General features: G+C 48.2%; 1 protein-coding gene across 15 annotated transcripts in view; it reads left to right on the top strand.

Annotated features, from left to right (window-relative positions):
- The window catches only part of EHMT1 (euchromatic histone lysine methyltransferase 1), a 162,250-nt gene that overhangs the window by 111,402 nt on the left and 26,031 nt on the right, over nucleotides 1-24,817 (top strand). For 14 of the 15 annotated variants that reach the window (XM_044992504.1, XM_044992514.1, XM_044992510.1 and 11 more), the window contains 14 exons: nucleotides 2,217-2,348; nucleotides 4,372-4,517; nucleotides 6,585-6,728; nucleotides 8,249-8,475; nucleotides 9,357-9,521; nucleotides 10,411-10,493; nucleotides 11,590-11,696; nucleotides 13,437-13,559; nucleotides 16,683-16,784; nucleotides 17,732-17,836; nucleotides 20,426-20,580; nucleotides 21,631-21,798; nucleotides 22,197-22,341; nucleotides 23,897-23,974. In XM_044992504.1, coding sequence (XP_044848439.1) covers nucleotides 2,217-2,348; nucleotides 4,372-4,517; nucleotides 6,585-6,728; nucleotides 8,249-8,475; nucleotides 9,357-9,521; nucleotides 10,411-10,493; nucleotides 11,590-11,696; nucleotides 13,437-13,559; nucleotides 16,683-16,784; nucleotides 17,732-17,836; nucleotides 20,426-20,580; nucleotides 21,631-21,798; nucleotides 22,197-22,341; nucleotides 23,897-23,974 — 1,880 coding nt within the window. Of the gene's footprint in view, nucleotides 1-2,216; nucleotides 2,349-4,371; nucleotides 4,518-6,584; nucleotides 6,729-8,248; nucleotides 8,476-9,356; nucleotides 9,522-10,410; nucleotides 10,494-11,589; nucleotides 11,697-13,436; nucleotides 13,560-14,713; nucleotides 14,870-16,682; nucleotides 16,785-17,731; nucleotides 17,837-20,425; nucleotides 20,581-21,630; nucleotides 21,799-22,196; nucleotides 22,342-23,896; nucleotides 23,975-24,817 lie in introns of all 15 variants that reach the window. The other variant, XM_044992516.1, reaches the window with a different exon arrangement.

Here is a 24,817-nt window from a genome sequence, read left to right on the forward strand (position 1 = left end):
GATAAGTGGGAGGAGGGAAAGGCTTGAGTGGAAAACGATTACAGGGTAAGAGGTTGCCTCTGTTACCTTGGAATGCATCTCAGGATTTGCCATAGGAACTTACACCAGCATCCTTGTCTTCACCAGCTTTGAAAAAGACACTTAGGGCCAGTTTACACTGGAACTTCAGCTCCGTTAGGGGCCCCAGGTACAAAAGAGCTGTTCCCGATGCATTTACTGTGCTGTTTGGTTTTACACCACCAGCACCCCCAAACCACCCACAAAACCTGAACTGTCTGAGATTTTGAAAAGGTTCAGGGGCACGATGGAGCAATATAGAACCATGGTGTAACCAGGGTCGTCGACGCAGCTACTGTTGCAGATAGATGTTATTATTCAGTATTTGTCTTTTTGTAGCGCCTAGGTGCCCCAGTCATAGGCCAAGACCCCAGCGTGATAGGTGCTGTACAAACGCAGAACAAAACAATCTCTGCCCCCGTGAATTTCCCGCACGTGAATCCTCTATACTTCAGAACACCGATGCGCAGCAGCCAGTGATTGTGTGTGCAGCACTTATGGGCACTTCTCCCTTCAGAAAGGAATCAGTAGGTTTTTCAGGTGACATGGCAGATTTGGGAATAACCCCCAGTCTTTGTTCTTCCTCCAAGAGAGCAGAAGAGCCCACAAGCAGAAAGGCTGCATGGGTTTGGGTAGAAGGCAGTGGGGGCAGGTTGGCTGCTGCTCCTTAGGTGAACGTTTCCCAGTTAGTCATGGGATTGTTCTCTTGTCTGCCTCATCCAACCAGAGGAAAGAGTGCCATGATCAGAGCCTGTGCAAGAGAAGGAGCAAATCGGGTGGCTTCTCTGTAGTAAGAATTAAGATCCAAGCAAATCTCACAAATTCATCCAAGTATGCTCAGAAGGGACACAGGGAAACCACCATGTAGACTGGGACTATGCCTGGTTTTGAGTATCCCCGTCATATGGAAGCAATGCAAAGTGTGTGATGATTGGCCTCTTGGCACCTCCACAATGAGGGCAAAGTTCAGAGTGTCAAATTTATTTGACCCAAAATATGCAACGTACTGTGTAGCGTACACTGCTCTTTCTCTCATGAGCTGCTGCGTAGAGAGATTGAAGAGAGGGTGGGTCTGATCAGTTCTTTGGCTGCTGGGTGAAAGAGATTGAGTCTCCAGGAGTACAGCAGTGAAGCCTTTCAGTCAGCTCTGTTATTACAGGTTCACGGTTCTCCTTCACCATCAAATGGTTTAGCCAATGGGGGAAGCAGTCTTTCTGCTTGCAAACTTTCTGCAGACAGACTGACTTTTACCAACTTCTGTCATAACTGGCTGAGTGAACACGTTTCAGTCCCTGGGTTGGTTCATAGTGTGAAAGCGATCACATCAGTTGTGCCCGGCGTTTCTTTTCCCTGACTGGATGACGGAAACGTTATTAATAGGAAGTGGAGGTGCCAATCACTCCTGGGCAAATAGCTAATACTAAAATTCAGGCCTGGGTCCCGTTGCTGACCCGCAAATACAGGTATTGGCATGAAAACCAGCTGTTCCCCAGTCATCCAGGGGAACAAAAGCCCGTTGGCACCAATTAGACTAAGTGGTAGGAGCAAGCAAGAAACAAGTGTGAAGATGGGTGAATCTAAAGGGGCTTGAATGCCTGAAAAGATTCCCACATATCCCTTCCCCCCTCCCAAAATCTCGATTCAGCAGCAGCATTGCTTATTTAATGGTAGGACTGGGCACTTACGCTCCCCCTTCCCATTAATCTGGATGTCAGCTGTCCCATTCCCTTCCAGTGTTTTTATGTGTACGTTATTGGTTAGTTTGCACTGCCTGGCTGGGGCAGTGGCCTAGAGAGATTGTAGGGTAAGTCAGGGTGAGTTAGGCTTCCATCCCTTTCTCTTGCCATTTAAGCTTCTGCTGCTGATGCAGTACAGCAGCAGACAGATGTGTGTTCGGAAGGCAGGACTTGTTTGTCTCGTTTTATTCTTTTATCGTTACCTAAGTGGAAGTGAAAAATCTACCCGATCATATAGAGAAGGAGATAAGAGATCAGTTGTAACATACGTGCCCAGATGTTAACGTTTTCATTATTCTGTGTGCATCTGTATTTATAGACTCCTAGGAGCATTCCTGCGTACTGCTTTCTTGTGATGAATGTGGCCTTTATACATACACACACTCTTTTTTGCTATATAAATATATGTATATTTTAATTTAGGTACTGAAGCGTATAAACCACCTTTGGGAGGCAGAGAGGGAGCTGGGCAGGAGAATAGTATGGAATACATGGAAGTGTCTCTTGATTCTTTGGATCTCCGAGTAAAGGGAATTCTATCTTCACAATCAGAAGGTGAGTGTCAGCTTTCTAAATATGGCCATGTACCATTTTGGTTCTTTGTTTCCTTGGTCTTATCCTCTGTATTAAGATGATGCCCCCTGGTGGCTACTGATAGGAGAATTTGAAGAGCTGCATCATTAAAAAGGCAGCTCGCTAATCTCACTGAGTTCAGGGACGTAGGTGGCACCGTTACTGTCTGGCCCAAGTGGTGTGCAGAACGGGGTTCAAGGGAGGGAACCCTGCTTAAATTAGGTTACTGGGTTTTGTTGGTGGATTTTAACATTTCTCCGGGAGGATGCAAGCCTTCATAGTTTTGGCTGACTTTTTCTCCCTTGATTTTTGTCTACCCAGTTTTGCAGCCCCTCCCCCCTTGAAATAACCCTTATTTACCCAAAAAGCACCGCACTGCAGCCCTGCAGTATTCTACATTCCTAGCCCCCAGCACTGCAGTGTGACTATTGCAAAGTGGGGTGTGTTGGATCGTGACTGTAAGTACGTTCTGAGAAGGGCAGGTCGACTCCCTGAGGATGGAATGCTTCTCCTGTGCAGGAGGGCAGTGCCTGGGGATCCGAGTACAGAGCTATCTGCCTGTTGGCGCCAGAGAGGCCTCTTCTAATGAGAAGGCTGCTGTTCCCAGTGCTGAATTTGCCTTGAGTCCAGTGCTTCATCATAAAACTGACTCTCCCCCACACTGAGCTGCCTTTGAACGTCTGCCTTATTCTCTCGGTCATGGGACATCACAGAGCTGGTGGGAGTGTCCACCACGAACGGAAAGTCAATTTCTCTCCCTCCCCCAAACCCCCATGAGCTGGTGGTGGGTGTTTTGACTGGATCCGCTGAATGTCAGAAGGGCTGTTGAAATGGCAGCTTGGAAGGAGAATTAAACCGCTCCTCACCTTGTGATCCTGGCAGAGGCTCTGTTTTCTTAAGGCTCTATATGGCGTTTACACAAAAATGTACAGGGGCCTTCACCACACTGTCATGACCCATCCTTAGTTGGCTTGTTCAGCTAGTTGGCTGCAGTAGAGACAGACTTTATCCACGTACTGTAGTGGTTCTTGGAAGCCTAATACTTACAGCTTGGGGACGTTCCTTATGAGATGAAAACGGATTGGTTTTTAACCCTTAAAATGGTGTCCTCCAGAGGAAAAAAAAGAATGTTGATTTCACAGTGGCACCAGAGGGGATTCTCTACTGTGACCTGAATGATTAGTATTGGTGTTTCAACCTTTGCCCAGAGGAAAATAACTCCCCTTTTGAAGCTTTTTTATTTTTTAAATAAAAAAGCAGCACGATTACTTCACTTGAAGACCTAATAGCTTCCCAGGCTTGGCTCTGAAGAACAAGACAGTTTTGAATTAGCCAAGGGGAAATGTATAGGAAGTTTAAAAAAAAAAAGTGTGTTTCTGTAACTCAAAAATATGTAAGGAACAGTGTTCAGATAGGATCCAAATATTCCGTCCCTGGCTCAGACTAAATGTGCCAAGGAATATTTTTCAGCCATTCATAAGCCTTTGCAAACAGAAGCCAGTGATGAAATACTTTCCTGACATTCTGCCATGCTGCTATAATGTAGCTTCAGACTTTGAACTGCAGTTGGTCCCTTTCAAGTTATCTGATATTTAGAGTATTGGGAGTCAGGACTCCTGGGTTCTCTATTCTCTGCCACAGGTGCACTGTGTGACTTTGGGCCAGTCACTCTTTCTGGCGTGGGGTTTTCAGTTGTCATAAGTGTCCGTTTCCATTGAAATCAGTGGTAAAATTCCCAGGGGGAGCAGAGTTAGACCAGCACTGGACACTTCTGAAAACGCCACACGAAGTACCTTGGTTTTCCCCATCTGTAGGATAGGGATAAGAACAACTTGCGTACCTACGTAACAAGATGTAACTAATGCTTGTAAAGCGCTTTGGGAACCTTGTATGGAGGGGGCTCTAGAAGGGTAAAGCTAACATTGGCCAACTGTCCCCTTTTCTTCCCTATGGGTGTTCTCAGGAGGTAATTACAGAGCTGACTGACTTGACTTTCGCACCATAGGTCTCTCTAATGGCCCTGAAGCAATAGAAATGGATGGTCTTCAGGAAGTGCCTCTCTGTAGCTGTCGAATGGAAACCCCCAAAAGCCGAGAGATTACCACGCTCGCCAACAACCAGTGCATGGCAACGGAGAGCGTGGACAATGAGGTAGGAGACCCTACTTCAGCTTCCTCCCATGGAAGGGTTAGGCCCATGTGCTTCACACGCTGAGTACTCTGTCTGCTCCCTTTGGGGAGAGAAATTGGATGTGCTGAGTTGGTTTGCCAAGGTCCTGACTTTGACGGCAGGAGTCTGAAGAGGTCTGTGCTGAGAACATAAGCGTGCTCAGTTTACAGGCTGGTCTCCCAGCCTGGGGCAGGTGCCCAGACTAGTCCATGCAGAGGGTAGTTTGGGAGCAAATAGGACCAAGAACTCTCTTCGCTGCCCATGAATTGTAGCAGGTAAAGTGGCTGTCAGGTGCTTGAAAGCCACCTGCCTTCCCTCCTGCTTCTGCCCTGTGACTAGGCTCTCGAGGGATGTAGCTCAGCTTCAGGAGCACGCGTTGCAGCTGCACAGAAGCGCCAGTAGACTCTTCCCCCAATAGCGTGTGCAGTTCTAGTGAGAGGGATACAGGGAGGGGAGAGAGCCAGAGTTCTGGAAAGAATTGGGGTGGGGGGGATAATTAGCCTTTTGCAGGCCACCTGTATTCCAGTCACCTACGCACACGAGTACCCCAATACGAGACAAGAGCTCGTCATTGACGGGAAAACACCCCTAGAGCCTTGGGGAGGAGAAGACCTGGAGTCTCACTCTCAGGGGTCTCTAGACAAGGAAGAGAGGATCTGGCAAGAAGCTATACGGTTCTCTGAGAGCTCCCTTTCCCAGACAGATTGGGGGTGAGCAGGCCGAGGGAATAATGGCCACCCTTTATATTGAGGTTCTATGTTATAAAGCATTAATAAGTGGCTGATAGGTTACATGACTAGTACGTAGCTGGATGTTGTAAGAACAATATTGGAAGGGGTTATCAAAGGTTATAAGCCACCTGTTGGCCTCTGTAACAATTGATTGTCAGTTTGATAAAAGAGCTATTAATCATTCATTTATGTACTCTTTAAAAACTACCTGGAAATGAAACCTTAATAGAAAGTGCGACCAAGGTAACATCAGGACTACTTAATACAGACAGGCTGACCTGCTGTATGGCTGATCAAATTTGCTTAGTTTTTAGGTAAAACAAGGGAATTCGTTTGCTAATTTTCAGCTCACTCTGAGTGAGAGGGTGCCACTTTTATTAGTGGCACTTCTGACCCAAGCAGCGGGGTTGACAGTCACGTCAGTTAGTTTTAGGCCCAGTGTTTTGATTTGGTAGGGATGTTTTTCACAATAGGTTGTTGTGGTATTTGGGGGAGGGGGGCGGGAAAGGAGGTTTTTTGGAGGTAGTGCTGGAGGGGTGGAATTTAAGGAGTGAAAGTTTTGGAAACCCAAACATAACCCCATGTTGCCTAGTGCTTGGCACCCAGGAAGTGAAAACGACGAGATGTATAAGTGCGAATGCAGCACAGGTGTTGATATAGGATAATAACCTACGGTAGTGGGAGAGAGCATAAGGATCCTTTGAATAAGACAGTGATGGTAACTCTATCCCTAGAAGGCCAGATTTTTTTTTTTTTGATTTTTTTTTTAATGGTTTCAGCACACAGCGCTCGCACAGTGTGTTGAGCTCGTGTGAAAATCTGGCCCTTAACATGCCTGAGCATGTTCCAGCACGGGACCTCGACAAGCGCAAGCCATAATTTAATTGCACAGCGATTCTCCCTCTGTCTCGTGATGTGTTCACTTTCGAACAGTAACATGCTTTGGTGCATTAGGTCTTGTTCCACCCTCAGTCAGTGGCACCCTCCGTTTCTGGCAAAATGAGAGTGAGTGTTTGGTGACTCAAACCCGGGGGCTGCCCGTTCTGCTGCTGCTTGGCTCTTGCGTATTTCTAGTTATGAATTTCCTTATGAGGATTGAATGACTCTCTGGTCCATATGCATGTTAGTTAGTAAATGATGCATTTCTTCCTGTGAGAGCAGCTTTCCCTGCTCCCTATTGGACGGCTAATGCTGTCTGGCATGCATCTGAAGGGCTGTGAAAAGGCCAGGTTTCATCACGGCAGTGTGCACAAGCCGAGAGGGTTGTCTGTGTTTTGGTCTCCAGTAATTGTATTTCCTCTCATTATTCCCGTTCCAGCTGGGCCGATGCACAAACAGCGTGGTGAAATATGAGCTGATGCGCCCTTCCAACAAGGTCCAGCTCTTGGTGCTGTGCGAGGACCACAGAGGGAGAATGGTGAAACACCAGTGCTGCCCTGGCTGTGGATACTTCTGCACTGCAGTAAGTCTCTCATTTGAGCCTGGGGGGACCCAGAGGTGCTGTGGGTGCCTAATGGGGAGGCCTGCCGTGCTGCCCTTCAGTGATCACATGTATCTTTTCTACCTTTCACTGCTGGGAAATGCTGCTTCAAGTGCTGTGGAATAGGTACAGCGGCAGCTAGGTAACGTACCCTGGGGTACCTGTAGCCTCCAGAGGAACGTCAAAGAATATTATTGACTGATCCAGCCTGACAGCTACACCATGTTGGAGGCCTTGCCTTAAGAATTTCAGGGCTGTGGGTGTCTTCCCTCCCACACTGATCTTTCCCATAATGACCTTTCCCAGTTTACCTTTGTAGATTCCAAAGCCAGAAGGGACCATTGTGACCATCTAGTCTGACCACCTGTGTAACACAGGCCAGAGAAATTCCCCAAAATAATTCCTAGAGCAGATCTCTTAGAACAGGAGTGGGCAAACTGTGGCCCACAGGCAACATCCGGCCCGTCAGACCTTTTAATCTGGCCCTCGGCTACTGCTGGGAGCGGGGTCGGGAGCTTGCCCCACTCCGTGCGGCTCCCAGGAAGCAGCCAGCATGTCCCTCCTCCGGCTCCTACATAGTACTCAGAGGCATGGCCAGGCGGCTCTCCACGCTGCGCCATCCACAGATGACGTCCCCGCAGCTCCCATTGGCTGCAGCTCCCAGCTATCCCAGAGTGCATCAGTCTATACCATCACAAAAATGGGCTTCAGGTAACACTGGTGCCACAGAATGATGGATTCTGGGATAACTTCAAGTCATCAGGAAGTGATGGGGGATTTTGGAGAGAGGAGAAGAAAGTCACTAGCAGCCAGTTAAGTGGTGGTCTACAGCGCACAGTTATAGGGCTTTGAGTAAACACAAAAGTCATCCTGATTGTGCTAAGTTGGTTTAGCAACTGAAGTCGCTACATCGGTGTAACCCCTTGCATGGATTCTCTGAAATTGGTTTAGGAGTGTAGCTCTGTGTAGGTAAGGCCAGGCATTAACTCCATTGTCAGTGTAGCTTTACAGCACACCTGTAAGTGAAGGCCTGCAACAGAGGTCAATTGTCAGATTTTCTTAGTGTGCAGACCTGTCATCTTGACATGTGCCCCTTTTGCTTTCGGGAGCATCGTGTGCACAGAGAGAGCATCCACTGGGAAAGGGGAAGTGTGACTCCAATGTATAAGCCATTACAACATGCCACATATTAGAACTTGTGTTTCTAGAAACACCAGCAAGAGTTTTGGTGTTGGGGATGTTAGAGCAGAGAACAGGGAACCAAGACTCCTGGGTTCTGTTACCAGATCAGTTAGTGGCTTGGTTTGTAATCATAACCAATTGGTTGTTTCTCATTGCTGCTGTTTTGTTCATCTGTAGAATGGTGATAATTCTGGCCTTCCTTCCAGGTGTCCGCTGGTGATACTAAAGCGATACTAAAGGTGATAGTAAAGAGAAGGGCAAAGAACATTATTATTTATGACAGAACATGTGAACTACTTCTGTGCGTTCTCTCCCCCCAGGGCACTTTCATGGAGTGTCAGCCTGAAAGCAGCATTTCCCACCGTTTCCACAAGAACTGTGCCTCCCAGGTTAATGACACGAGCTACTGCCCGCACTGCGGGGAAGAGGCCTCTAAGGCGAAGGAGGTGACGATAGCAAAAGCAGACACGACCTCCACAGTGTTGCTGACCTACGAGCAGGAGAAGCCGGTGGCTCTGGAGGGAAGGGCAGACACCACCACAGGGAGGTGAGTCGCTGCTCAGTGGAAGCATCGGGCCCTCCATTGTGCCTTGATTTGTCTGCTGCATGGATCAAACAGGTTCCTGGTTCTTGTCTTGTATGCCAAATCCAGCAGCTGGAAGCTGAAGGCTGTACCAGGATGATGCGCTAGACTTCCACCTCTGAAGACCTCTCCTCCTATGTCACAAGTTACCGTAAATGAGTTTTTGGTGTCAGTCCAGTCCCAGAGACATTTGTCCACCTCATAAAACCACTATGTAATTCAGCACATCTTGCATTCTGCTCGAGAGAGGCCCAGAATTAGCAGGGAGAGCTGCAGGGACTGGGATGGATTCGCAGAGCTGCGTGGGGAGCCTAGGACTGGATTAGTAGTGGGTGTCTGCAGGTCAGGATTGGGGATAGCAGATATCATCTCAGGGAGCAAGCTTACATAGCACCGGACCATAACACGTGTGGCTCCAACCGAGCAGCATGTGTGCGTAGAGAAAATCAGAGTGAGAAGCAAATCACCACCTGTTCTGGAAGTCTGAGTATTGAGCAGCACTTAAGAGACATCCTAAACCTTGAGGTTTATCTGAACGTGTGCTAATGATCTTTGTCATTTGCCACCTTGTACTTTCTCAGCAGACTGCTGGGACAGAGCTCTCTGCCCCGTGCTGCGGTAGTAGCTGTATCCCCAAATATGTTACTTAGAGCACAGCTACTCTAATGAGAGGGTAACGCTGCTTCTGGTCCGAGGAGAATTCTAGCCAAGAGGCCACTTTTCAAAATTGTTTAAGGCATTTGCATTTAAAACTCATTTTCTTTCCTTATTTGGCATAAGATGTATGTGCTCTTGTCTGGGTTTAATGCTTACGTTTGGTTCTCTCTCTCTCTCTCTCACTTCAGTGGCATTGGAACACAGTTGTCTGAGGAAGACAAACCAGAGAGTTTGGCTACCGAGGGGTTTGATTTGGCTGGGTCTTCTGTTTTTGTGAAGCCTGCCACTGGCCTGCCTCAGGGACCAGTTAAAGAAACCTTGGAAAGCGCTTTGATTGCCCTGGATTCAGAAAAGTAAGAACTGGCCCCCGCGTCTCTCCAATGCCACCCTGGTTCATTGGGCTGGAACAAACCAGGGTTTAGTCTCTTTGGGCTTTGAGGCCCACTTGAACACAGCGTGTTTCTATTCAGATCGGTCATTCTCCACTGAGGATTGTGGATTCTGAGCCCAGCTTCTGCTGCATCCATCATGCTGATGGATTTGCTAGTGGGGATTAGTCTGCCTTCCCACAGACCGGACTACCAAGGTTGACCTACCAGGGATCCCCATTCACACTCTTAGCACACCAACAAGAGTGAACCCCAAAGTCAGGAGCTCCCTCTGTCTGGCTCCTTTGAGCCTTCTCCTTTCAGACAGTTGCCTAAATAGAAACATCCTACTAGCTATTCCGAGATGCCTGGAGTCCTCCAAGAACAAGGTAATTAATGGCTGCTGTTTAGCAGCCATTGTAGAGGTCTGTTGAGCAGCTGAACCCTGTGGAACGTTCACATGAAAGGTATTGCTAAAGGAGTCGTGGGGAGAAAATGCCGCTTCCTGCCTCTTAACGCCTTGCTCTGTGTGCGCAGCCGTGTGACGCTGGTCACACGCTGCTTGAGTGGGTGTGGTAAAAAGCCAAGTGCTTGCAGTAGCTGCATTCTCTCACTTTCAGTGAGGGACATCCACTGGGGGAACCCAAAGGCTCTGTCTAGTGGGCTCGGGAATAGGGCTGTCCATGGTATGTGTGAAGCGGGTTGGCAGAGGGTGGTAGAAAGGTGCCCTTCAGGGAGAGCAGATGCACGTGGTACTTCCTGATTTTCCTTAGGAACAGATTTCTGGTATGAGCCGATGGCAGTCAGGAGAGGACAGAGCTCTTGGGATTTTTCTTTAAGAGTAAATAATAAGCCTATTTCCTCCCTGCTACAGACCCAAGAAGTTACGGTTCCACCCGAAGCAGCTGTACTTCTCTGCCAGGCAAGGGGAACTTCAGAAGGTCCTGCTTATGTTGGGTAAGTGGATCCTTCCCAAAAGGTGCTAGTTTGGCAGTACTCCAGCTCCTGCAAGTCAGTTGCCACAGTCCAGTTCCCTACTTTGCATTCCCAGTTGGCCCAGGTGGGAGGGTGTTGGAAACTAAAATCAGTTTTGCCAATAACTTATTGTTGGCAGTTGTTTCTCCTCTCTCTCATATGTGGACCCATCTGAATTTGCATCTGAATTTGGACACAGTTTTATACAGATGCACATCCTTAACTGCCCTCAAACATCCTCCATGTAATTTTCCAAACTGGCAAAATTTGCCTAGCCTCATAACAAGCGGGGGATGTTTACATGCGGTATGGAGGGTGTTTTAAATCAGGAGACTCAGTGAGTTTGCGGAGAATGAAAGATCATCAGTGTGCAAAGCTTTATTATTAAGGTGCTTAATAAACTGAAACTGGAGGATAATTCTGAGATTCTGATGTTGCTTTTATCACTGATCACATGGGAATATTTGCTCTTTTTGTTTTGGTTGCAGGACACTGAGTAATTTTTTCTATTGATCGTGTTGGCTCCGCTCCAGTGTTTTGCAATACATTTTTGCAAATACTTTCAGTCTTTTCTTTTAACAAACACCTTTGTCCTTTCAGCAAATATCGACTTCATTGTCTGAGTCCTCGGTAGTAGTGAAATTCGATTCACTGGTGTTTTGTTTAACTACGACTTCATCCTACATACCATATTGTCATGCCCAGCCATTATTGCCTGGCCATCAGCATCATTTGTCAGTTTCTGCACAGCTGAGCCAGATAGATTAAATAATTTCCCTATTACTTCGCCATGTCAACAACTGCTGTTGCAGCCATCAGGATGTTAGAGAATTGTGAATGAGAGGGGAGGTGGCATGCAGGATACACCATCTCTGTGTTAAACGATAGTTCACATCATATCTGAGAACTGCCTGGTCTACAGAAATAGTCACTCTTGGGTTTCATTGTTTTAGCACTTGGTGATAGCAAAGATGTAACAATTTAATTTAAGATCCCAAGCGAGATTGGTGGCAGTTCGCTGGTGGTGGTTCTGCTGGTCTCTGTATCCCAGCTGGAAGAGTCTCTGTTTGTTTTTCAGTGGACGGGATTGATCCCAACTTCAAAATGGAGCACCAGAATAAGAGAACCCCTCTCCACGCTGCTGCGGAATCTGGGCACGTGGACATCTGCCACATGCTGATTCAGGTTCATCTCCATTTATATTCTTCAAATCAAGAGGCTTCTCTCCATGCCATGTCTTCCTATCCCCCAGAGCTGAAAAACATTTGGGAATTAACCTACTGAGCCTTTACCTTCAATTTTAACCCCTTAAATCTCAGGATTTGCTGTCTGTCCGCCTCCGCCCCCCCCCCCCCCACCGCCATCTGAATGTAGGCTCAGTGCTTCCATTGCAAATTAAAGACACTGTAAATAATAGTGCATTCTTCTTTTGTTCTGTGGAGTGTGAGTTGATGGGATTTGGACACTAATAAGTTTGTATAAAGGTAGACACGTGGTTAACGCCAAGAACTGGAGTACAAAAAAATGCTTTGCATTGGAACCCTCTTAAATGAATGTTTTTAAAATAATGGGCTTTTTAAACTTGTACGACAAAATGTAAAGCAAAATGAATAGGCCTATGTTTTCAAAGTGGCCGGTGATTTTGGGTGCCCAATTTGAGAGACTTCTAAGGGGCTTGATTTTCAGAAAGTGCTGAGCCTTCTGTGCTCTGAAAATGAAGCTCCTGAAGGTGTCTCAAGTTAAGCACCCAAAAACACGCAAAATCAGTAGTCACTTTTTAAAATGTGCACCTTAATTCTGCTCCTTTATCCAGGTGAGTTGTCCTGTTTGAAGTATATGGAACTACTTGCATGGGTAAGGCCTTGCAATGAATCACAGGAATAAAATCGGTTAGAAGAATAATTCTGTTAAAGGGATGACCATGTCAGGAGGATGGAGCATGAGGACAAGTCCATCATCTCATGCATTTCCCACTGCAAGGCTGTTGCGACAACACAATACCGAGGCAGTAACATCCCCTGCTCCCCTAACCTGAAACACCCCTTCCACAGTGGGGATTGGGTGTTTTAGATCTTTCAAAGCAATAAAAACAAAGGGGTCTACTGAAGGGTAGCTGGAAGCAGCGGGCCCCCTTTTACGTGCATAGATAAATCTGAGTCGGCCTGTTACTGCTGTAGATAGGCTTTCTCCTAACAACAAAATCCAAGGATTGTGCCTGCCTCAGAATTGTAGAGTTTGGGTTTTTGTTTGTTTGTTTTTTGCTTGTTTTGAAGCAGCTTGGGTGTTATGGGGCAAAGCATGGGGAATAAACAGGCCAAATGCTTTTCACTGTAGCATTCTGACAACAAATTACGGTAGGATTTTCCCAAGCAGCTCCGCATTGGCCTTACTCTGCTTTCATGGAAGTCAATGGAAATTTTACTGTTAACTTCAGTGGGAGCAGTCATCCTAGTGCTGAGCGCTTTGAAAAACCCTCTCCTCACTATTGGTGAATAGGTCTTTCCAGAACAGCTTGTGATGGATAGGGAGGGGACAACTGTTTGTTTCCTTGTCCCCATGGAGTTGATGGGCCCTTGGAAACAGAGAACTTCTCTTTGGATTTAGAGAACATAGAGATTTTTGAGCTATCGTAGAGGTGATCAGAGACCAGCTGTGAGTTCTACAGAATGAGTTAATAACAGTGACCATCTAAGTCCAGATGTGCGTTCCTTTGTGCTCCCGGTTACTGAATATGGAAGAGAGCAAATAATGTGATTCTTGGACAGAGATCAGCTTTGACTCCCCCTCTTCCCCATCATTTTTCTTTATGTGGGTGAATCGTTCTCTCAATAGACAACCTGCTGGCAAATCTGTATTCCCATACCCTTCCGTTGATAAACAGTAGCTGTTATAATGGCTCTTGTGTTTACCTTGGCCATTTAACAGGCTGGTGCTAACATAGACACCTGCTCGGAGGACCAAAGGACCCCGCTGATGGAGGCAGCAGAGAATAACCATCTGGATGCTGTGAAGTATCTTATCAAGGCTGGAGCATTGGTAGATCCTAAGGTAGCCGTTGATTCCTTGTTTTGTTTTCTCCTTGAGTGGCCTGTCAGGCTTTCCTTCCCTTTCTTGAAGGGTTTGAGTCTGGATGCAAGTTCCCAGCTAGAGGGAAAGGGGGCCTCTATCATTTGGGTCGCGCTGGCTGGTGGTAATAATTTTTTAAAATTATTTAACACTAGACTGCAAGCTCTTTGGGGCAAGGACTGTCTCTTACTACCTAAGTGTACGATGGGGATCTGCTCCATGTTTGGGGCTTCCGGATTCTACTGTAATAAAATAATGAATAGCAATAATAGTTGGTTCTGAATTCCATGGACACAAAGAGAGTTTTGATTTTTAACCTCTGGTTTTGTGCTCCATTAACTCAGCACTAGGCTTTTTGGGGCAATTTTTTAAACAGGCCTCTAATTAGGTGCCTACAGATCAATTGAAAGTGAAAGAGAGAGCATTTAGCTGTCCAAGTATCTAATTGTGTAGCAGTTTGCAAGCACAAAACTGCAGTGGCAAAATCAGAGGCTGTCTTTAAAATACAGCCCTTAAATTTAAACAGATACAATAAAAGCGTGGCTGGCTAGCTGCCAGTAACATGCTTGTTAAATACATGGATGGATTATTAGTGTCGTAAATCAGATGCCATTTGGAGGGCAGGAGCTTTCCTCGCCACAAACTTCATAGAGTAACCACCTGCTCCCTTCAGCTCGCTGCCTGTGATATTGCTAAGGAATGGAGCAGAATGGAGATGATGCTTTGTCCACTGAGGAGCTGGCCTATGTCTGTGGGATTATCCTGCTTGCAGGCTACAAGAGGCCAAACGCAGTCTGTCATCGGGCCTTTGACAATTCCCCTGGAGACGTTCTCCAACGTGTGGGGGCACGTGCAGGTTCAAACTAGCTGGTGCCAGGGGCATCCCCAAGCAATTGCCAAATGCCTGTTGTGTGATTTAATGATGGCACAGTGCAAAGAGATTTTTTTAATAAAGGTAAAGGGGGGAAAAAAACCCTTATCCTAACCAGCGAAAGTAAATTAGAACTGTTACAACCCTGGGATCGTTACTGAAATTCAATAATTCCTGAAGTTTATTGCGTTAATTAGTTTCCTGTACGGTATTAGTCATGTCTGAAAATAGCAGCCTTGCTACATCAACTGGGGTTCTTTTGCAGAGAGACAGAAGTGCTAGCTGCTGCTTCTCTGCCCTCCCCTCGCTGAGAGAGAGGGATTGTCAAGCAAGAAAGGGGCAACTAATGACCAAGGGCATCCCTGGGTCCCCCTGCGAACTGCTGCTGTTCCTGTCAGAGGGACATCCTGGTCCCATTGAAGTCAGTGGGAGTTTAATATTAACTGTGCCTGCTCTCACACAGGTGTATTGCGAGACTACAGTTACCTCTTGTGAATCTTGCCAGAAAGGTGCTGCTGTTAGCCAGGGTCATACATAGCTACAAGCCTTTTGTGCTTATGCTAACAATGAACCAGATTCCCAGCATGCTTTTCACTTATGTCAAGGTTGCAGTGAACTTTGTGCAACCGCTGTTCTTTGTATGTGCGGAACCTGCCAGGAGTAAGATACACCATTGGTTATTAACACTGTGCTCATGGATACTTGTGTATAGGGGCTTGTGGGACACTTTAGAGAGAGTAAAAATTTCTCCTGAGGAGCTTCACAGTGTAAACTGTCTAAAACCTCACCTCCCCCATAAGAACAGCCACACTGGGTCAAACCAAGGGTCCATCTAGCCCAGTATCCTGTCTTCCGACAGTGGCCAATGCCAGGTGCCCCAGAGGGAATGAACAGAACAGGGAATCATCAAATGATCCATCCCATCGCCCATTCCCAGCTTCTGGCAAACAGAGGCTAGGGACACCATCCCTGCCCATCCTGCCTAATAGCCATTGATGGATCTATCCTCCATGAATGTATCTAGTTCTTTTTTGAACCCTCTTATAGTCTTGGCCTTCACAACATCCCCATCCAATTAAATTGCTTCCCCCCTCCTGCCCCCCGGCATTGTCTGTGAGGCACCTATGCTCTCTGTATTGCACAGCTATTTGGGAGGGGGTCCTCACTCTTGTGGGCCAAAGAGGTGCTCCTATGTTGAAGTATGTTGCTTTTTGTGGGTTTAATGTGAAGGGATGATGTGGTTCAAATTGAGGGAGGGGTGGTTGTTTTTGGTTTTTCATTTATTTTCAGCCCCTTGGGGCTTGCTCTGGATTGAGTTTGCGTGAGGTAAAAGTTTGGGTTCTCCAGAGCACGGCTGGTTTCTGATTTTTACGCTGTGGGTCTCTCCCCTCCCACCATCACTCACGCCCCAGCCCTCCCACCTTTCCATCCTGTAGAAGACCCTGTACTCGAAGACCCCAAAGGGGGTTTTGCTTTCAAAACTTGATCCGAGTTTCTCCTCAGCATTTCCAGACCCTCTTTCAGGCCTTGTCTCTCTGGGGACCCCTGTGTGGTTCCAGTGTAGAGGTGCCGGGGCAGCCCCCTGTGTGGACATACTGCACTGGTGGGAGAAGTGGTTTGTACTGAGCAGCTGCATCGGGCTAGCAACTGGGGATAAAAAAAACCCAGGTGTTGGCAAAGCCTTAAGTTTCTGGTTGAGATTGTCTCTCCCGGGGGGGCCCTGCTGATGTAAGGGGCCTTATGGGCACAGTCGCGGCCTGTGCTGAAAGCTCTGCCTATGTGAAGGAGAGAATTCTGCCCCGCACTTCCTGCCCCTCTGGCTCCAGCGGGGGAGCGATAGGGGACAGCTCTGTGGGAGAGGGAGGGAGAAGAAAGCCACTGTCAGCAGACGGAGGGGGGAGCAGCTGACAGCCAGCTCTGCAAAGCTCTCAGGGGAGCCTTTTCATCCAAGGCCCCTCTCCTCCTCCCAGCCCCGACCTGCGCTTCCTAGTGCTGGCTTGTCAGGGCTTCACTTAACACCCTACTGGGGGCTGGCTGCGGCGGCTGTTCCTCTCTCCTGACGTCCTCAGCAGGAGGGGCCGGGGGGCTCTCCCAGCTCCCAGACCAGTGCTCTGACCACTAGCCTGTCTCTTTCTGACATACCCCAGAGCGGCTGTTGTAACACCAACAATGTCTGATGCCGGGGAGGGTGGGAGATGATTTTCCTTGAGTTGTTCTGTGATTTTGTTGCTCAGGATGCTGAGGGCTCCACCTGTCTGCACTTGGCTGCCAAGAAAGGGCATTACGACGTAGTTCAGTACCTCCTCTCCAACGGGCAGATGGACGTCAACTGCCAGGTAAGGCCCTTCTGCGCGGTGCCTAAGGAAGACCAGGCGCTTTCCGCGGCTCAGGAACTGTGGTCTGTCCCTGCAGTCTCAGCAGTGCTCCGCATGGTTACTCAGACACTGCTGGGCCGGTCTGGAGAAGCAAACGTGCTTAGCTAATGGGCTCGTGATCCATCAGTAATCTGATCCTACCTTCCCAGCCTTCAAGGCCACCCCAGAGAGACCCTCCTTCTCTGCCTCCCTTCCGCACACGTCGGGCAGCCCAGCCCACTCACCAGCAGTCAGCTGTGCTCTGTGCTCCCTCTGACTCTGCTTTCGATTCCCTGCTTCCTCTAGGCCTCTGCTGATCCTGGGGCCTTTATCCCCAGGGTCCATTAACAGAGCCTCAGTCTGCCCCTGCGGCGCGTCTCTCAGCCCCTCCTCCCAGCAATGGGACCAGAGAGGAAGCTGATCTGGGGCCCATTTGAGCTGTTCTGGAAAGGGTGGGGGGCAGCCGGCAGCTAAGCCATTTTCAACAGGACATCCAGCCATAAGGGGTGCAGCAACACAGCCTTCCCATAGCCTTCTTCCAGGACCGTTCTGGGCCGCTCCTCGGGCTGGCAGCTCCCCTGGTGCCTTGGCAGTCAACCCACTTCAGATGTAGGTTTGGGCTCTGATGCTACAATCTTATCTGCACAGACGGGCCCTTTCTCCCCCACCCCTGGAGACCCATTTTCAGTCTGTGATGCGACGCCGGAATGCAGGAGTGGGGCGGATGGGGTTGAACCACACAATGCTGTGTGTGAACGACAACAGGGTTTTCTCCACAACCATTGACAATCACATGGTGGCCTGAGACAAAGGGGGTCCGTAGCTTCCTCTGCGAGGTGCTGCCTGTCGTGGCTGCAGCCCATGGAAATCAAGGCAGGCTCTGCTTTGTCCATGTTGTGTGTGTCTCATGCACTCCTCTCCCCTCCCAGGACGACGGAGGCTGGACGCCCATGATCTGGGCCACCGAATACAAGCACGTTGAGCTGGTGAAGCTATTGCTGTCCAAGGGATCGGACATTAATATTCGAGACAACGTAAGACTTAGCGGAGTTGGGGTTTTTAGTACATAAATGACGATCTTTATTGAAAAGCCCCCCCAAACCAGTAACGCCAAGCCCCTCGGAAAGGACGGTGGGGAGCAGTGGGTTTGATAGTCCGATGTAGGGCGGGGAAGTAGCGGGTGAGTGTTTGCGGTACGAGCAGCCGCATTGCTTGCACTTTAGGTAGGTCCTTGCAGGACAGTCCGCTAACCTTCAGCTCCAAGTATTTCCCACTACAGTATTTAAAAATCATGTCCACAGTGTCTCTCCTGTTCCGTGTAGTAGTAAGTCCTGTGCCCAGTCGTGTCCGCAGGCTGAGGCCCACAGAGTACCACACGTTCCCTGCCCCAGAGAGCTTGCGCTCTGGGGACTTGACTTGCAGACGTGCTGAGTAGCTTCCACTCCAGATGAAGTGAATGGGAGCTCCAGGGGCTAAGCGCCTCGGAGGAGCAGGCCTTCGGAGCCCAATTCTGCAGACCCTTCCTCGTGTGAGAAGTTGCAGATGGGACTGCTTGCCCGAGCGAGGGCCAGGCACCTGAAACCACGTTCTCTGATCGGAAAGATAAAACACGGGGCAGGAATTAGGGACCGTGGGCGGGGATGATTGGGGAGGAGGGAGAAAGCAGTGTCCGGTCCTCCATCTAGGAGATGGGTCAGACCCGCCACTGCTACTTTTATTGATTGATTGCAGCGTCTTTCCCATTTTCCCACTCCGCCTCTGAAAAACTCCTGTGAATCCAGTAGATGTAAGAAGCTGGTTCCTATTGGTCTCCCCCAGTGCCTCTCTCTGTGTCTTCCCGATGCTGTCAGGGATAGATAGAGGTGCATGTATCTCACTGTGCTCAGAATGGCTCAGACTGTTCACTAGTTTTCCTGGGTGCTGGCTAGTGACTCTTGCCCACATGCTCAGGGTTTAGCTGATCGCCATATTTGGGGTCGGGAAGGAATTTTCCTCCAGGGCAGATTGAGAGAGGCCCTGGAGGTTTTTCGCCTTCCTCTGCAGCATGGGGCACGGGTCACTTCCTGGAGGCAGCTTGAGGTCTTCAAACAACAATTTGAGGACTTCAGTAACTCAGACATAGGTTAGGGGTTTGTTACAGGAGAGGGTGGGTGAGATTCTGTGGCCTGCATTGTGCAGGAGGTCAGACTAGATGATCATAATGGTCCCTTCTGACCTTAAAGTCTATGAGTCTTCCCCGGCCCAAAAGCCCCTCCTCTTTAGGAGCCTCCATTTCTTGGGTAGCTGAGTACTTTCCAGGCAGGTCCTGCTCTGATAAAGCATAAGAGTCAGAGGTGGGAGAGGGCTTCCCAGATTGCTGCAGTTGGCTTCATGGCCATAATACTGGTTCTGAACAAAACAGTTTTGTGGCTGATCCATCACAAAAGCCGCCAGCTACCAATCCCTTGGATCGCACATTAGTCTGACCGTGTAAATCCAATCGTTCCATCCAGCAGTTCCCTCACACATGTATGAGATCCCCATTAATGTGTCCAGAGTTCCAGCATCTACTCATTGTAGGTCATTAAGGGCCAGCTCCTGCCATCGTTCCTCACACTGAGTAGCACCTTACTCCTCGAGTAGCCCCATTGATTTTAATCAGCGTAAATTAGAATGGCAGGAGCTGTAAATTGGTCTGTCCTCTCTGTCGCCTGATACGCAGTATGTGCAGCGGTACCCTTGCTGCATTAAATTAATCTTCAAAACTATACTTGGGATTCGCTGCCATTTTTAGATGGTGGCATGTTGGGGAGCAGAAGCCCTGTCAAAAATATGCCGCCCCTGCACCCAGGCATCTGTTTGTAAGTCAGATCTTCCCTTTAATAGAGAGATTAAGTTGCAGAGACTTAAGTATGCAATTTTTTTTTCCATCTGTGAGAGACCTCCGTTTATAATCATCATCATCGTTACGTGGTCACAATCAGCCTTTCTAGTGCTTGTCATGCTGAAGGATTCCAAGGTGTACTACAAATTACACAGTAATAGGATCATCACTTAAAACATCTATATCCGCAAGATTAGGGTTCCCTTCTTTCTGGTGCTTTAGTGAGAGACGGGTACCCGCAGGATTTACGAGATGCCTGAAATCAGTTTGCTCTCCCTGTGCCTGGCGTCCTGCTTTTCAGACCTTTGTACCCTACAGCTTGTGCTCTGCTTGTTCCCACTGGGGTCACTCTCTTTGGTACTGTAGAGTTAGGAGATGGGCTTGTTTTGCTACATGTCTGGTTTGGACGGTTCAGCTTCTCGCCCTTCCCTGGGGCTCGTTTGCATCTGTCGTGTCTCCCTGTGGATCGATCCAGATCGTTCTGTGGCTTAGAGACAAATGACTCGTCTGTACGGATAAAGAGAGCAATGCAGTAGCTTAGGTGTAGCCTTGCCATCTCCAGTGAGCGTGGAGGCAGCTGTGCTGAGAACTCCCTGCCTGCCTGTTGCAGGGTTGTGTTCCTCCGAGCTAGAGAGAAATCCAGTAAAGGAGAAGGCCGGCCATGTGTTTAATGCCATAGCTACAGTGCTAAGGACGGTGGAGTCCCAAAGTGGTGGGATCTTAGTGCACTAAACAGCCTCTCCTGTGTTTTCCCCTCCAGGAGGAGAATATTTGTTTGCACTGGGCAGCTTTTTCTGGCTGTGTTGACATAGCGGAGATACTGCTGGCTGCTAAGTGCGATTTACATGCAGTAAATATTCATGGAGACTCGCCGCTGCACATCGCAGCCAGAGAGAACCGCTATGAGTGTGTTGTGTAAGTACGGCGCCTGCCACCCCCGCTTTCCTTTGTTACTTTGTTCACTTCTCATTTGGACACCGGCTGGCAAGCTGAGGAGTGCTATGAAATGCCTTTACCTCTGAACACGAACCAAAATAGGATGATGAGCCTGATTCTGCATTGCTTTGCACCCAGGCAAAGTGGGGGTGAAATACATGGGGCTGATTCTCATGAACACCAAGACCCCTTTGCACCACTCTGGCCGCAAATAACGCAAATTAAAATTGCATCCACTGTCAGGCTCCTTTCCACTGCCAGAGTGGTGTAAAGGGGCCTTTTGAGCAAACAAGAATTGGGCCCTCGTGTCCTGATTCAGTAGCACACGCACGGCTGTAAATGACTGCGCGACGCACAAGGCAGTGGAGAAGCAGGCTGAGTTTTTGTAAGCACGCGAGTGGAGCTTGTGATGGCTCCTAGCAGCTGAGCCTATTTATAGGGAGGTGGGATGCAGGGCCACTCCATTTGCAGAGCCGTCGAATGGAGGCCCTGAATGCTTTCCCTGTGTTACAGTGCATGCAGCAATTCCAGCTAGTGAGCGAGAGCTCCGTTTAGAGGGTGAATTTCACCCCTGGACACAGAACTAGCTCAAGGCCTATGCCCCTTTTTAAAGTTCCATTTATGTCCTCGAAATAGGGCTTCAGTGGGACTTCAGTGGTGCCTAGGCCTAGTTCCAGGTCCATTTGGAGCTAGGCTGGTTATGAGCAAACTCCTTTTCATGCCTGATGTAAGGCGAGATTTGGACCCAGCTCTCTAGAATTGGCAGGCTGATGTGCCAATCTGTTCCTCTACCCAGCTTCCAAATTAACCCCCACCTTTAGAAAGTGTTGTTCAATGGACCAGCTTTATAAAAAGGGAATTGAGGTGGTTGCTTTCTGTAGTGGTGGAACCTGTTCTGAGTCATCATTCTCAAGAGAGAGTGGTCCTGCGAATGCGACCTTAAGGAATGGCTGCAGAATGCCATTTGACTCTTCCGCCTCTGGTAAATTCTTTCTGGGTGGGTTATCTATTGTTGTTGCTGTTTTGCAGCCTCTTTCTCTCCCGTGGCTCGGATGTCAGCTTGAAGAACAAGGAAGGTGAGACTCCACTCCAGTGCTCAAGTCTCAACTCTCAGGTCTGGGTGGCTCTGCAGATGAACAAGACAATCCGAGAATCATCTACTGACAAACCTGCCCAGTTAGAGAAGACGGTGAGCAGGTGAGAGTCCAGCTGGCCTCTGTTGTGACTGCCAAGTGCAAGCTCTCTAGGCTGAGGGGTGAGGCCCCGATTCGGGAAAGGCACTTAGCTTTTCAGCTTGTGCTGAATCAGGGTTGGTGCAGCACATGCTGAATCAGGGCTGGCATTTGTGAATTTATCATCCACATGGAACGGCCCAACAGGAAGTAGTAATTTATACATCTGGTTGGAAAAATGGATTCAGAATGAAACGGAGTTCCTTTCAACCTTAAATATTCAGAGATCAAATTCTGCTCGGGATGCCACTCAAGCTGCACTTGATGATTTTGTAGTCACCAGATTGTTTTGGGGAGTGGAGGATGGTATCTTCGTTGCATAAAGCGATTGTTCTCTTCCCTACCTTTCCCCTGCTGTGACAGAGACATTGCCCGGGGTTACGAGCAGATCCCAATTCCATGCATCAATTCAGTGGACAGCGAGCCTTGCCCCACCAACTACAAATATGTTTCTCAGAACTGTGTGACGTCCCCAATGAACATCGATAGAAACATCACTCATTTGCAGGTTAGATGGGCCGGGTACATACGTGGGTGGGTGGGTGTGTCTCTCCTGTCCTGGTACGGAATATTGTTAGAGAGGTTGCTGTGTGCTGATGAGAGAACCAGCTGGAGTGTGCACTACAGAGATGTGTTCCCATAGGAAGGGGTGTTTGTGTGTCTCTCTCTCTAGGTGGACACAGTGATATGAGCAAACATGGTTGAGTTGCTTGATTGTGTGCTTGTATTCCAGTTACACACTCGCCTCCTCCACCTTGTTGGTATAGGTCTTTTTGCGACAGAAGAACGGAAATTCCTCCCACTGCTCCTTGGAACTGAGAAAACATTTTGTTCCATGGAAATGTGAAAGTCAAGCCTCAGAGGTGCTGTGATGGTGGAGGTGCGAGTTTTAAGATGAGAGCGAAAAGCCACGATCCTTTCCATTTTGTCTGAATTGAAAACCCTGTGGCATTTTCAGTAAGAATTGGGGTAGTTAACCCCCATGTCCTGGCAAAATTCCAGCTTAGGCATTTGGACTCTGCCTCCCTAAATTCCGCCAGCTGTTTCTCTTGGACATAGGATTCTTCATCCCTTCCTTTCTTAAACTGCTGCTAACTGCACATGACGTCCAACTCTAGAGATGGCTGCTTTTCATGGTTCTGATGTAGCCCGTACACTAGGTGTAGTGAGGCTTTAATTAGTCAGTGTTTGTAGATCCTCCAATGACAAAAACTGGAGATGAGCAAAGTAATATTTGGCAATAGTAATAATCCAGGCTATTGATTGTGTTGTTCTGTGTGATATCCATGAAAGCTGTGTGTCCTGGTGCCATAGTTATGAGCCCTGTGTAATATCCTAGAGAAACAGTCAGGCATTCATGGCTTCCCAGGCTTGATTCTTGCAACTCATTGTATCCAGGGATGAAGCCACATGCCCTGAAAAACCTCCAATTGGTACAGGATTCAGCAGCCTGTCTACTTAGCAGCACAAGCTGCCAGGAACACATCGCCCCAGTGTTCCACTCGCTACGCTGTCTCCCCAGCGAACTCAGCATCCAGTTCAAGGCTTGTGTCTCTGATATTCAGAGCCCTCCAATCGATTGGCCCTACCTACCTGAGAAATCACCCTGCCCTCTGTGACCCTGACTCCCCATGCCAGTGACCCTGGCAGCTAGTGGGTCATGAGCGCAGGAGAGAGAATTTTCACAGGAGCTGGAGCTACACTGGAATTCACTTCTGCATGAGAGAAAAATGGACACAGGACCACCCCTTGCCAGAACTGACTGCAAAATCCCTTTCTGTGATCTAGCTTCCCCTCAGTAATGTCACCCACAAAAATGAGCAAACAAAATGCCCTGTGAAACCAATGAAGCTGATTGTGCTATTGTCTGATGAGAGAGAGGGAGGGATTTGTGCCTATTTTTTAAATACTTGGGAGGCCCCCATATTCTTGGTGTTTGGGAGAGGATGGGGTATCTCAATAGCTAAGTCGATAGCTGTTTCCTTTCCAGCCCATTTAACCAATTTAGTCTTTCTGTTGCATTTGTGTGAGAACTGGATCTGCTCCTTGTTTCTCCCTTCCAGTACTGTGTGTGCATAGATGACTGCTCCTCCAGCAACTGCATGTGTGGCCAACTCAGTATGCGCTGCTGGTATGACAAGGTGAGGACTTTGAACTTCACGTTTGGTTTGGCCGATATTCACGTATTATAACAGTTCATTTAAAAAAATTCTTAAAGACTTTCTCAATTCCAGTATATAAAATACTCAAGACTGTAATCTTGGCTTCAGCGTGTACGTGGCAAGAGACACAATAAATCTCAAACTTGTGTTACTTCTATACCAATGGAGCCATTGATTATCCCCACATGATGCGCAGTGTTTAACAATCCGTGCCCAAGGTACAAGCCCCATTGAAGAATGCAGTGTGCGCTGTTCAGTCGTTCAGTGTTTCTGTAATTTATCAATGAGGGGAAGGGACGGGGGATGTTTTATTTTTCCCTTATTTACCGTGATCCACCTCCTGTGACGGCTGAGTGGATGTGTTTTAATTACAGCGTTGCTAGGTGGCTGCTCTAGTGGTTTGTGTATATATGCTTAAATCCTCCAGGGAGGCTTGGAGGTTAATCCTTGAGCAGGTTCCACTAAGATCACATGTTCCCATAATCTCTGCAGGCTTCTCCCTTGGGAATTTTGGTATCTCCTGGCTTTTGCCAGGGTATCCATTTTAATTGTGCTTTAACAGGCTTCAACAATCCAAAGTGACTTCACTGCTCGTATTCTTTGAGCATTTATGTCCAAGTTTGTTAAATATGGTGCACTATCTGCCACCTTCTCATCTCCATGTAACTGGAAGATGCTTAGAGGGGCTTCTTATGAGAATAAAGGTGGTCCAGCAGCATGACTGCTGGCCTCAGAGTCTGGAGACCTGGGTTCTAGTCCAGGCTGTACCATAGACTCTCTTCCCCAGTTGCAAAATGTGGCTAAAGAAGCATGCACACTTCT

The sequence above is a fragment of the Mauremys mutica genome, chromosome 18 (genome assembly GCF_020497125.1).
Source record: "Mauremys mutica isolate MM-2020 ecotype Southern chromosome 18, ASM2049712v1, whole genome shotgun sequence".
In the NCBI taxonomy this organism is placed as follows: Eukaryota; Metazoa; Chordata; order Testudines; family Geoemydidae; genus Mauremys; species Mauremys mutica.